This window comes from Rhagoletis zephyria, unplaced genomic scaffold (assembly GCF_001687245.7).
Source record: "Rhagoletis zephyria isolate East Lansing unplaced genomic scaffold, Rhagoletis_zephyria_1.1 Rzeph_scaffold_06045, whole genome shotgun sequence".
NCBI lineage: Eukaryota > Metazoa > Arthropoda > Insecta > Diptera > Tephritidae > Rhagoletis > Rhagoletis zephyria.
This window is the reverse complement of record NW_016163128.1, coordinates 26,788-38,290: the sequence shown is the minus strand read 5'-3', so window position 1 is coordinate 38,290 and position 11,503 is coordinate 26,788. Positions and strand designations below refer to the sequence as shown.

At 35.8% G+C, this 11,503-nt stretch overlaps 1 protein-coding gene across 1 annotated transcript; it reads left to right on the top strand.

Moving 5' to 3' along the window:
- The first annotated feature begins 6 nt into the window (after window positions 1-6).
- LOC108372817 (uncharacterized) lies at window positions 7-10,694 on the top strand. The gene is made up of 7 exons (XM_017628588.1): window positions 7-62; window positions 182-376; window positions 2,063-2,754; window positions 2,900-3,340; window positions 8,116-8,575; window positions 8,657-8,815; window positions 9,927-10,694. Exons 2-7 carry the CDS (start codon window positions 203-205, stop codon window positions 10,692-10,694), a joined length of 2,694 nt encoding a protein of 897 aa, XP_017484077.1. The 5' UTR covers window positions 7-62; window positions 182-202.
- Window positions 10,695-11,503: the final 809 nt, after the last annotated feature.

Below are 11,503 nucleotides of genomic sequence, written 5' to 3'. Positions count from 1 at the left end.
AGGAGCGTAATCGCAGCAGCAACAAAGTGAAACTTTGTGGTTATTTGAAAAAGAAGCGAAATGTTAGTATCAACCAATTGAAGTATATATGAAGATTGGAAAACTCAAGCGGAAAAATCAGCTAATTTTTTTTGATATTTTTTTAACTGTGTGAAATCGTGTTTGTGGTTATTTTTATTAGAAAGTTGGTGGTTGGCGTAAGATGTGGTTTGTGCTGCAGGATAAATTGCTGCTCTCCTATGCCTCCAAGGAGGAGTATGACAATAAATTGGTCTCATTTAAAGATGTACTCAACCTGGTGCCGGGTACAATGGTGCGCCCTTTGGGTGGATTTCGCTTCACCATCGAGACAACTACGCACGTGATGTATACGTTTGTAAGTAATGATTTTGAAAGAACTAAATATTAATGCATGTGTACATTTTCTTCAGCATTGTATGCCGTTGATTTAAATATCGTCGCTTGGCGGGCAATATCTCGCAACCGTCAAATGCAATGCCGTGTATAAGATAGTCTGAAAATTTCACAAAATGGAAAATGAACTTATTTTCTTCAAAGCATTTGAATTATTTTCTAACAGAACTTACTTAATATCAGCTTTTTTTACTATAATTATTCACCATTAAATTTGTGAAGTATGCAAGTATTGAAATTTTTTTCTCCGTGCCACCTCATACGCGGTGTTCAATTGGCGAATGCGATGGAAACGCAAGTTTTAGGTCAAAAACAAGTTTTAGCAGCGGAAACATATTTTCAATGTCGGTCCGAACAGGGTATAAGTTAGTATGTATTTCACTCATTAATTAGCCTTTTAGAAAAAATTTCAATTTCAATTTCGAATATTCGGTTTTTGGCAATGCTTTTCTTTTCTAAAGGTGTTGCTCATTTTCCCCGTACAAAGTATGCTCGAAATATTTTTTTATGTAAGAGAAAATGTGCATGAGCGTTAAGAAAAAAATTGCCAAAAATCAACGGTAAGTCTTTGCATATTTAAGCTTGCCTCATGCTTTACTAAAATCCAAAGGCCTACTAACATTTTTTCTGAGGAGTGCAAAATTTTTATGAAAATAAGCTCGAAGTTTGGAACCCAAGTTTTTGGAGTTTTTGATGTAGCAATAGTCGCTGTGGTGTAGTCACAAACAAGACGTTTTTTTTTTAGATAGCGGTCGCCCCTCTGCAGGCAATGGCAAACCTCCGAGTGTATTTCTGCCATGAAAAACCGCTTTTCATAAAACTAAATAAAAAATAATTCAAATTTCTTTGAAATTTTATAAATTTTCTGGGCATACCGTAGATTAATATGCATCAAGTGAGGAAATTGGAATTGGTATGGACCGTGAACATAATGTTCGGTAGAAACTAAATGTCGTTCTCGTAGTTTTGTTCCCAGCTTTCCTCTAGCATAGAATTAACAATCGCGGCTCTCACTGAAACGATTTTTCATCGCAATACGCAGATGCCCCTCATTATTAACGTTAAGTTCTCGAAATTTTTGTTCTCTAGCAGAACTTTCCCCAGACTTTTGTTTTTATTTGATCCTCCTTGGAAACGTTCTCGACACGTTCGTTGTTATTATGTTCTCATTGTTAATGTTCCCGAAAGTTTCGTTCCCATTCTGTTCTTCTTGGGAACGTTCCCGAGAGTTTTGTTCGCATATTGTTCTTTACGGAAACGTTCCTTTCAGAATTCATCTTGCTTCGAAATGAAACGAAAACTAAGTGAGGCCTTTAAGCGTGGATCTTAAAGATAAAAAGCGCTAATCAAGTGAAGCGGGTGTAGGCCAGTATACATATAAGCAAGTTGATGTTTGAAAATTGATTAAAGTTTATAATTGAATCGTATGTATGTATTTTATTTCAATTGAACATAAACTACCTATCCTTTATACGGATTGATTCAATTTAGCTGGCCCTTAAATTTAATTTAATTTATTTTAGTTTTTTATTTTAATTCAAATTTGTTTATTTATGAGTAGGCAATCTACAACTATTTTTAATTAAGTTTATTTCAAGTTATTGCCTATTCACTATGCATTTCATCATTTCCTCTTTGGTTTGCCCAGCATTGTGATGATCGCAATGCCTATCGCGAATGGATTACCATGCTGTTGGATAGCTTATCCGCTACAGTAAGCACTAAAGTCATTTCCGCCACTACCACCTCCTCCTCCCCAACAGCCTACTCTCTGCTGCCATTGCAACAGCAACGTTTCCGCAACATTTCCGTCGACAATATTCCGCATGCGCTTTGGTCGAATGCAGCACAAAATTCACAGCGTCAACGTGAGCTCTCGTCCAGTTGTGATTCAATGCGGCAGCGCACCGAATTTATGGATGGCGCTACTGAGTACGCGCATTTGGAGCGCATAGGTAATATAAAAACAGTCGGTGGTATAAAATCAGCAGCGCGGTCGCCGTTAGCGCCAGCATTGTCACTGCCCATTCACGGCAGTAGCAGTGGGGGTGGTGGGGGTAGTGGTGCCGCGGTGCGTTTGCCAATCGCGCGCAGCACTGCGAAAATACTGGAGCGTAACGGCGTGAATTCAAGCGGTCCGACGAAAAAATACCAGCAACAACAACAACAACAACAGCACTACCAAAAACGACAGCAGCAACAAGTGAACTGTTGCAACAGGAGTAGTGGCACAACAGTGAACGCAACAGGTAGCAAAAGCAACAACAAAAATAACCACAACAACTTTGGTAATAATAGCAACGACAACGTCACAGATGCGCGTTTAACTACTGAAGCGAGGTAAGTATGTATGTATGTACATACTTCGCATGTAAATGGTGCAATTTGAACGAATAAAAGAAACCAGGCGCAAATGCAATTTGAAATTCAAAAATACCTTTCATATAACTGAACATAAATAAAACATTACATAATGGCATTTTAGTGCGACCCACTTCCGTTTGCATGGTGAAAGTCATTGGAGTGATTTTACCACACTCGACAACGGTCTACATCATTCGGGTACCGGTAGTACCACAACATCAACTTCCTCATCAAGCTCCTCGCATCGGCCTATCAATCAATCAGTTTTAAAAATAAATAGTATGTTCCAAAAACAACCAAATTCTTCCTTGGTGTCAGAACAATGTGTCAACACAAGTCACCACAATGTGGTGAATAAAGAATTCTTACTGCATCCAAAGCCTAAGCAAACGAACTGTGATCAAAGCGAATTTATTCCAAAGCATAACCATAACAACAACTCAAAGATTGAAACAAACAATTGCAACAATACATTGTTTGTGGATTGTTGTTCGATGAATGATGATGCTCAAGTTGTGGACAACAATGTTGATGGAGCATATTCCTGCTGCGCCAAAGATAGGTGAGCAATAAAGCCACAATTTTATTATATGTATTAATAGATATTTCTGTGTTTTCTTAAAAACCCAGTTGAGAATAGAGATTAAAGTCATTCTGAATCTAATTTCCACCAGACAAGAAATGTATGGCACTTGAAAAATTAAAAAAAAAAAAATACTGTTTTACACATACAAGATAAGTTAGTAAATGCCCCTTACTTGCATTTTTTTTTTTTTTAATTCAGGAAAGGATTTAGGAAATAGTCAGATATGAACCAAATTGTGTTTTGTGATCCGCTCTATAGCCCAATCTCTATAGACCAATCAACGTGCGTTCATATTTAATAAATATCTGACTGCCATTTGAATGGCCAATCTAATCATTTAAACTAAGTCGTTCACTGAAAAACTGGCCCTAAAAATCTTATCAAAATTTCACTTGGATTGGAATCGGTTTAATAGGTTTTTTCTATAATACTTGTAAGGAGCTCAAACCTGAGTTAAGGGGAGTTAAAGCTAATGCAATTTGTTTATCGATTTCACCATTGTCAAGTTCCTGTTGGGATATCCATAGATATGTGTCGAGACGATGTGAGTTTGTAACATACTGATATAGGTATATATATGTATGTATGTATATCGTAAGCAAGTACGCCCACACTTTTGTAGCGAGAAAAAAACTCTTTTTTAATATGCAGGGGAAATGAGGGTTCAGCTATAAATAGCTGCATCGGAGACACTAACTTTTACATGTGTGCATATACAGTGACGAACAAAAGTATTGGCACAGTGAATTTCTCGCAATATATGCAAAGTTTTTTGTTCTAATTTATTTTCAGTAATTTTTTATAAAAATATATTTCATTCTACACAAAAAGGCATAAAAATAAAATCTCTAAACTTTGTGCAAAACTCAGGAAAATTCAATAAATTTGCATACTAATTTGCAACTTTCTATTCAGATTTTGTAGACAAATTCTAAGTATGCAGTTTTATAGCTCATTGAATTTTAGTATAAAAAAGCGCAAGTTTGCGGTTGCTAGAAAATCGCGTTGAATTTTTAATTTTTTTTACGCAGGTTCTTCCATACAAAGTATGTTCGACAAAAAAATTGCCAAAAATTAACGCTATTTTCTAGCAACTTACAAATTGGTAAGCAAATTCATGAATTTTCCTGAGTTTTGCACAAAGTTTAGAGATCTTATTTTTATGTTTTTTGGGTAGAATGAAATATATTTTAGAGATTTTTATGGTTTTTGGTGAGCTATATTAAAAAAAAAAATCTAAAATAAATTAGATTAAAAAACATTGCATTTATTGCGAAAAATTCACTATGCCTATACTTTTGTTCATCACTGTACATGTATCTGTGGTCACAAGCCATGACAGCTTAAGTCAAGAGTTTGATTTTAGTATAATGCATCATTGCTTTTTTTTTTTTTAACCGCAACGAATTTTTCAAGAGACTTGATAGGTATATTGACAGTACCAACAATTTTTCTTTCGGGTTAGTTTGCCAATAGTTTTTCTATGGCAAGTGCGCAATTTTCAATATCAGGCTGGAAGTGGAACATTATACTAAAAAGAACCTCTCGATTTAAGCTGTTATGGCTTGTGACCACAGATAGTACAAAAATTAAACAAAAGGAGAGCTTGGAGCGATGTTTTTGATGTGAAATAAAGGCTTTAAGTGGCGCTACATACCGCGTATAAAAATTATATGGCTCACTAATTAAAGTTTAAATCTGGTTGAATAAAGATGATTATCAGATTTATAGAGAAGAGGCTAAGTGGTTTAGTATAAATCTCAACTTGGAAGAAACTGCATACCTTTGGCAGACGATAAGACTGCCAGATTAGCCAGTCCTCTGAATAGAGATCGGCATCGATTCCTTGTCAATATTGGAACCATCAGTGTAAGTGGATCAGGGTTGGGCACGCTGCTCTAAATTTGTAACTCGACTACTCGAGTAGTGGTAGTGAAATTTGAAATGCTCAGCACCGCAATGCATTACCATTAAGTGCATAGGGTAATGACAAACACTTAGTGGAAATGCATTTCACTACCACTATATGGTTAGTGGTTATCAATTTTTGAACAAACCTGTTGTAAGGAAATGGGAGTTAAAATCGCAGATCGCAAATTTTCCTAAATTTGAAAACTAGTGTAATTAGTCAGCGATAGGGAAAGTTTTGTTCCCTTACTGCTTACTGAAATAGAATTTTCACTATCACTATGTAGTGCCTGTGAAACGACTGAAGTCATAGTGGTAGGGAAAATTATGGTTTGGTGCAATTTGCCCAACCCACCAATATCACAGATAACCCTTTGTTCCATTTTTCCCTGTTCGAAAACCGTATGTGGGCATCCTTGTATCGAAGTCCCAAATCGGCATAATGCGGGCAGTGCTGGCCTCCAAGTCTACTTTGTTTTGTGTTATTTGTGTTTGTACATATTTTAATAACACTAAAAATACAAAAATTTGAAAAGATTTTTAAGGAAAAAAACAAAACCGAATTCAATTCTCATATAAAAATTTAAGGCTACCGTTATTTCCTTCATGATCCAATGATCGGATCTAAACCAAATTAGTATGGGACCACCTCTGAGGTACCACCTTAACGTGGTCCAAAGTTATGCGTCAACATACATAAAAAATTTCAATAAATTAAAAGATATTCCGACGAATTGATAACCTCGTGCTTTTTTTGAAGTCGATTAAAAATTGTGCATTAAGACATGCGTTTGGTAATAGGCGATTATTTGCTTATTAGTTTAATTCTGTACAAAATTCAAACCAATTATAGAAAATGGAATATCCAGCTGATAAATGATTAAACTGATATTCAACAGAATCGCTTATGGCTCATACTTTCAGATGTATAACATCATAATTATATTTCTAAGCCTTAAATTCATGCGTCTTCCCCAAAGCGTTGACTTTCTCCATCTTTTAGTCATCGTTCGATTTACCTTTAGTATTTTTCGATGGTGCCCTTTGTGAATACCCCATGAACGAAAATAAGTAGTGGTTGCAGGCGAAATATCCAGATACACCGAGGCATACGAGCCTTTGCATTTTCCCAATTATTTTCTTGTTGTTCAATTCGTCTATAGCTTTGCATCGAAGTAGGGATTCGCTCTTTTTTGGAGGAGCTAACTCCAACTTAAAGATAATAACAAGTGCTCACTCCAATAGCCCACTTATCATTGGCAGAAATTCGCCTAAGATAAATACATATTACCAAGTCGGCACGAGGAAGTTTGGCCGCAGGTTCGACAGGAAAAAGAGTATAGTCGTATAGCTGTTTTTTTTTCTTAAATTAGCTATTCAGTAAATCATGTACTAGACTGGTCCAAAATATATTGCTTTAGATATGTATATATGTAAATAAATACTTGCGCCTAGTGTAGGGCACTTTCATCAATGCCATAGATAATAAAACCTCGTGTCTATAAAAACCTCAAAGGCATCTGGATTCTGCCGATACGTCAATGTGCTGCTTCGGCTGTGAATGAAGTTCAATTGTGGATGCAAAGCCATCAGCTAGTCTAAAGTAATTCATGTGCGGCGAAATGCATTGTGTTCATATACACATACATATGTATGTATTTTATATTTGTGTGCCTGCATATTCGTCTGTTTCCGTATTATGGTGTGCTATTTTTGACTCTACTCTAAAGGCAACGTAAACAGCAACATAGAAGGTACCATTGAGTGTCGGCAAGTACAAGCAAGACAATCAGCATCCAGCTATTAGAAGCAATGACAAGCATAGAATACAAACTCGAATGTCACGCAGGAAAACGTATATATTTACATACATAAATACGTACAGTGAACCAAATACAAACTGGGACGCGATATTTTGGCAAGTTTTGACTATTTTTATTTAGTTTATTTAATGTTTGTTTTTTTTGAAAGTATATCTGATTCCTTAACTTTGTGCAAAAATTATGAAATTTCTGCAAAAATGCAACAAAATTTATAACTTTTTAATCAGCATCTTTAGATAAAATTTTGTTAATTCAAATTTGCTCTTTATTGTACTAAAATTTAATGGGCTACAAAACTGCGTACCAAAATTTTTTCTTAAGGTGCTGATTATGAAGTTAGAATTTTTGGTGAAGTTTTGCAGAACTTTCATAATTTTTGCACAAAGTCCAAATTTGGATTTATATGGCTTTTGTTAAGTAATCAGCTATACCTTCATAAACAAACATTAAACATTAAATGAATTAAAAAAAAGAATAGCCAAAACTTGCTAAAATCTGGCGTTCCAATTTATATTTGGATCACTGTATATATATTTATACAGACACACATATATATGTATGTATGTATATTGTACACACGCTGTTACATGGAGTTAAAATTGTTTCGAGCCATTGATTCACTGCATTTTACAGCAGCGCATTTCCTCCATACAAGAAATTTCAAATGATTTGTAATTATATGTCTAAGTAGAACTGTTTAACGCACAAATGGCTACATATAAGGTAGTGCAGAACGACTTCCTTGTAAGCGTTTGCACCATACAGCGAAGGCACTTGAAATCACTGGAAAAGTAAGAAATCAAACCAATATTCAAGTGTATTTAGTTGAATTATTTAGGAATAGGAGCATGTGCGCTCACAATCAGAGAACAGATGCCTTGCAGATGCCTCTGCAGTTCATCGGTCTACAGCGTACTCCTTTATGCACTTACATACTTGTATATGCACTGAGGTGTTTGTGTAATGTTTGTTTTTTTCGAGTTTCAACTTAAAAAAAAAAAAAAAATCCTTTACTTGCAGCAAAGCAATGGTAATGGTGAAAGACCAAATTCAGCGAATGAACATCAAAGGCCGGAAGGAAATGATGTCGTATACGAATGCAGTCACAGTCGATAGGCGTGAGCGCAAGCGAGTTGTCATAAAGAAACGGTTGGAGGAGGAGTCGATTATTGAAAGAGCCAGTATGTCAAAGGCAATAGGCGGTGAAGAGTGCAGCGGAACAGTGTTAGACAGTAATGGTGAAAATGATGTCGAGGTGCGGCCACTTGCGCTGGGCAAAGATGCGGAGACAACATTGAGCAGATCTTCAGAGCCAATTTATGCTGTGGTCGATTTAGCGCATAAATATGCCCAACGACAGCAACGTTATGGCAAAAATAATCTGAAAAATTTAGATACGAATTTTTGTAGAAGTTATGAAAGCATTCTTCAAGGTGTGGAACCTAGTATTGTGGCGCCAATCAGAGGCGGATCGATAGAGGTTAGTGAGTCGTCAAGTTTAGCTGATGTATGTATGTATGTATATAAATATTTATTTGTTTTCGTTATTTATACTTTTCAGAAATCCACTAGTAAATTACATGTCGAGGACGATATTGACGGCATCTATGAGGATGGTGATAAATTTGCTGAATGTTGTAAAAATGGTGACATGCCTGATGGTGAAGATGATGAAAATATATACGAACCTGTGGGTTTCGAAAACTTCGCGAATCCGAAGGTGAGTTTTTCTAAATCAATCTTATATGTATGCATTTTTTAGGACAAACAAAGTCTACTTGGTTATAAATGAACTTCACCTATGTGGAAATATTCATTTTATGATTAGACACAAAAATGGCAAATAATCTTGGGGTTTTCGGGATTTGTAATTTGCACCGATTGCAGTAATAGAAACTCCTTTTCTTGACCAGTATTTGCTATATTTCTTTTTTTATTTAATAACTAATATTTTTTATAAATTTCTCGCTTATTATACATAAACACCGTGCGATAGTAAATATTACACACAAAAATCAATATATTCGCGAAACCATGGGCCAAATATAGTAAGATTGCGTTTTTAGTTTTTCACTCTGACGTCAGTAATTTAAAAATGATTTAAAAAATTTAGTGAAATGTGCTTAGAGAAAAAGTATGGGTATCACACTAAAGAGAAAATTCTGAAGAATTTAAATTTCTTACTTATGTGTTTTACTGTAACGCTCATATCTTTAACATAACTTCAGCTAAGACAATGGGCCTTATACGGTGTTCACATGAGGCGATATTCCAGGCAATTTTAGAGGCGATTAGTTGAAACAAAAGTTGGCTGCACCCCAATTTCATTGTAAGCGATTAGTTGAAAGGCCGTTGACACCAGGCGATTTTTGCTTTAAACTAAATGTTGCCTATAAAATCGCCTCATGCGAACACCATAGTATGCATAAAAAGTGAGCTTAAGCTCCGACTCGATTTTTAGTACAAATTCTTGAGCTTCAGCTCATTCCATCAGTGCAAAAAATTAGTCTGAGCTTAAGCTCACTTTTTATGCATAAGGCCGAATGTTTTTGAGCATCATATAAAATGCGAATGTGCAGTGAAGTGTGATGGCTAACATTTGAAGTGCATGGTCGAGTTACCGCTTTCTTTACATTCTGTAGCTTAAACAACAAAATTGTTTGAATACGAATTTGCAATGTCTTCAAAATAAGACTACATATCTGGCGTTTGAAGACGCCATAGAAATACATGCATATGTACCTACATATAAGAACCTCCATATGACAAATACTTAAGCTTAAAAAAATTAGTCCTTGAAAAACTAACGTATAAACTTTCTTTTTTTTCAGATCAATGCCTCCGCGACGCAACCCAGTGCTCTTTGGCGATACATTACACGCTTGAAAGTTAATTCACTGCTACAATTTACGCGCATGCGCCGCAACAATCATCATGTCGACTATGATACCATTGATTCACCTACGCCCGCAATATCACCCACGCTTACACCAAATCATAGGAAAACAACGACACTAACAAAGAAACATCATCATCAACAGCCTTCAACAGCGTGCACGGCAACAACACCGACATCACAATTCGCCAACATTAAACACAAATTTGGCGCACATCGAAAATCAATGCAAGTGCGCGTGCGTAAAATGTGTGCGCGCACCCACGAACCAAAGACAACTGTCAGCAGCAGACAGCCAATGCAGCAGCCACAAATTACACCTAATGGTCATTTTAGTGATGTAGCTACTAACGGCATCATCACTGGCAGTACTTGCGTTGCCAGCGCTAGTGGCGGTGTGGGCGGTGGTGGTGCGAAAAAATCAAAGTATCGTTGGAAATCAGTGAAAATTAGGCCAAAACATTTCAATGGCGCCACTTGCAGCAACAGCAGCAGCACAACCGATGATATTAGCAACAAAACAACAACAACGCGGCAGAGTTTCTTTGGCAGTCTGCCGCATTTGCGTAAAGCGCGTGTCTCACTTTTCTCCACGCCAAATTTGCATGCGGCGACGACGACGAAAGATCAGAATAGTAATGTGAGTGGGGTGGGGAATAAAGTGGCAGCGGATTTGGCGCATGCCGGTGACAAAAGTAAATGAGCAGCTGAATATGAGTGTTGTGAATTTTTAAACAATTCAATGTGTGTACATATGTATATAAATACATACATGTGCAAGTTGAGAGAATGTGTTTTTGTACAAATCTGCAAAATGCAAAAAGCCCTAAAAAACTGTATGTACATACACTGCCGGCAAAAAGTATTGGCACAGCAAATATTTCACAATATATGCAACAATTTTTATTCTAATATTTTTCCGCAATTTTTCTATACAAATATGGTTCATTCTACCACAAAAAACATAAAAATATAATTCCAAAACTTTGTGCAAAACTCGCGAAAATTCAGCAAATTTTGACTATGCAGTTTTGCAGCCCATTAAATTCTAGTAAAAAAAATACAAGTTTGGAGTTAGTCGAAAATTGCATTGATTTTTCAAATTTTTTTTGTTGAAGGTGTTTTGCTCTTTTTACATATAAAGTATTTTCGAATTTTTTTTTTGCCTAAAATCAACGGTAATTCCTAGCTACTTAAAACTTGTACTTCATCAATTATATAAATAGGCAATCATGTTTCGTTTACACCCCTTTTACGGCTAAACTATACTTCTAAGGTATAAACAATTATATATCATTAGAAAGGTATTTTGATGCTGATGTGCAGGCAATTTTTAAAATTTCAAATTAGTTTAAAATAGAGCGAAAAAATCAATTCAAAAGTCACACCAATACATACATACATACATCTTATTCCTAAACTGCTGCTTAGCACGTTTTTTTAATTCACTATCAATATTAAAGCATACATTTAGGAGGCATTTCCGCCCAACCATGTACATGTATGGTACTT

Coding starts and splice junctions, on each gene's coding strand:
- LOC108372817 (XM_017628588.1), top strand. CDS start 203: ATGTGGTTTGTGCTGCAGGATAAATTGCTGCTCTCCTATGCCTCCAAG. Junction 3,341..8,115: donor TCCTGCTGCGCCAAAGATAG/GTGAGCAATAAA, acceptor CTTTACTTGCAG/CAAAGCAATGGTAATGGTGA. Junction 8,816..9,926: donor AAAACTTCGCGAATCCGAAG/GTGAGTTTTTCT, acceptor CTTTTTTTTCAG/ATCAATGCCTCCGCGACGCA.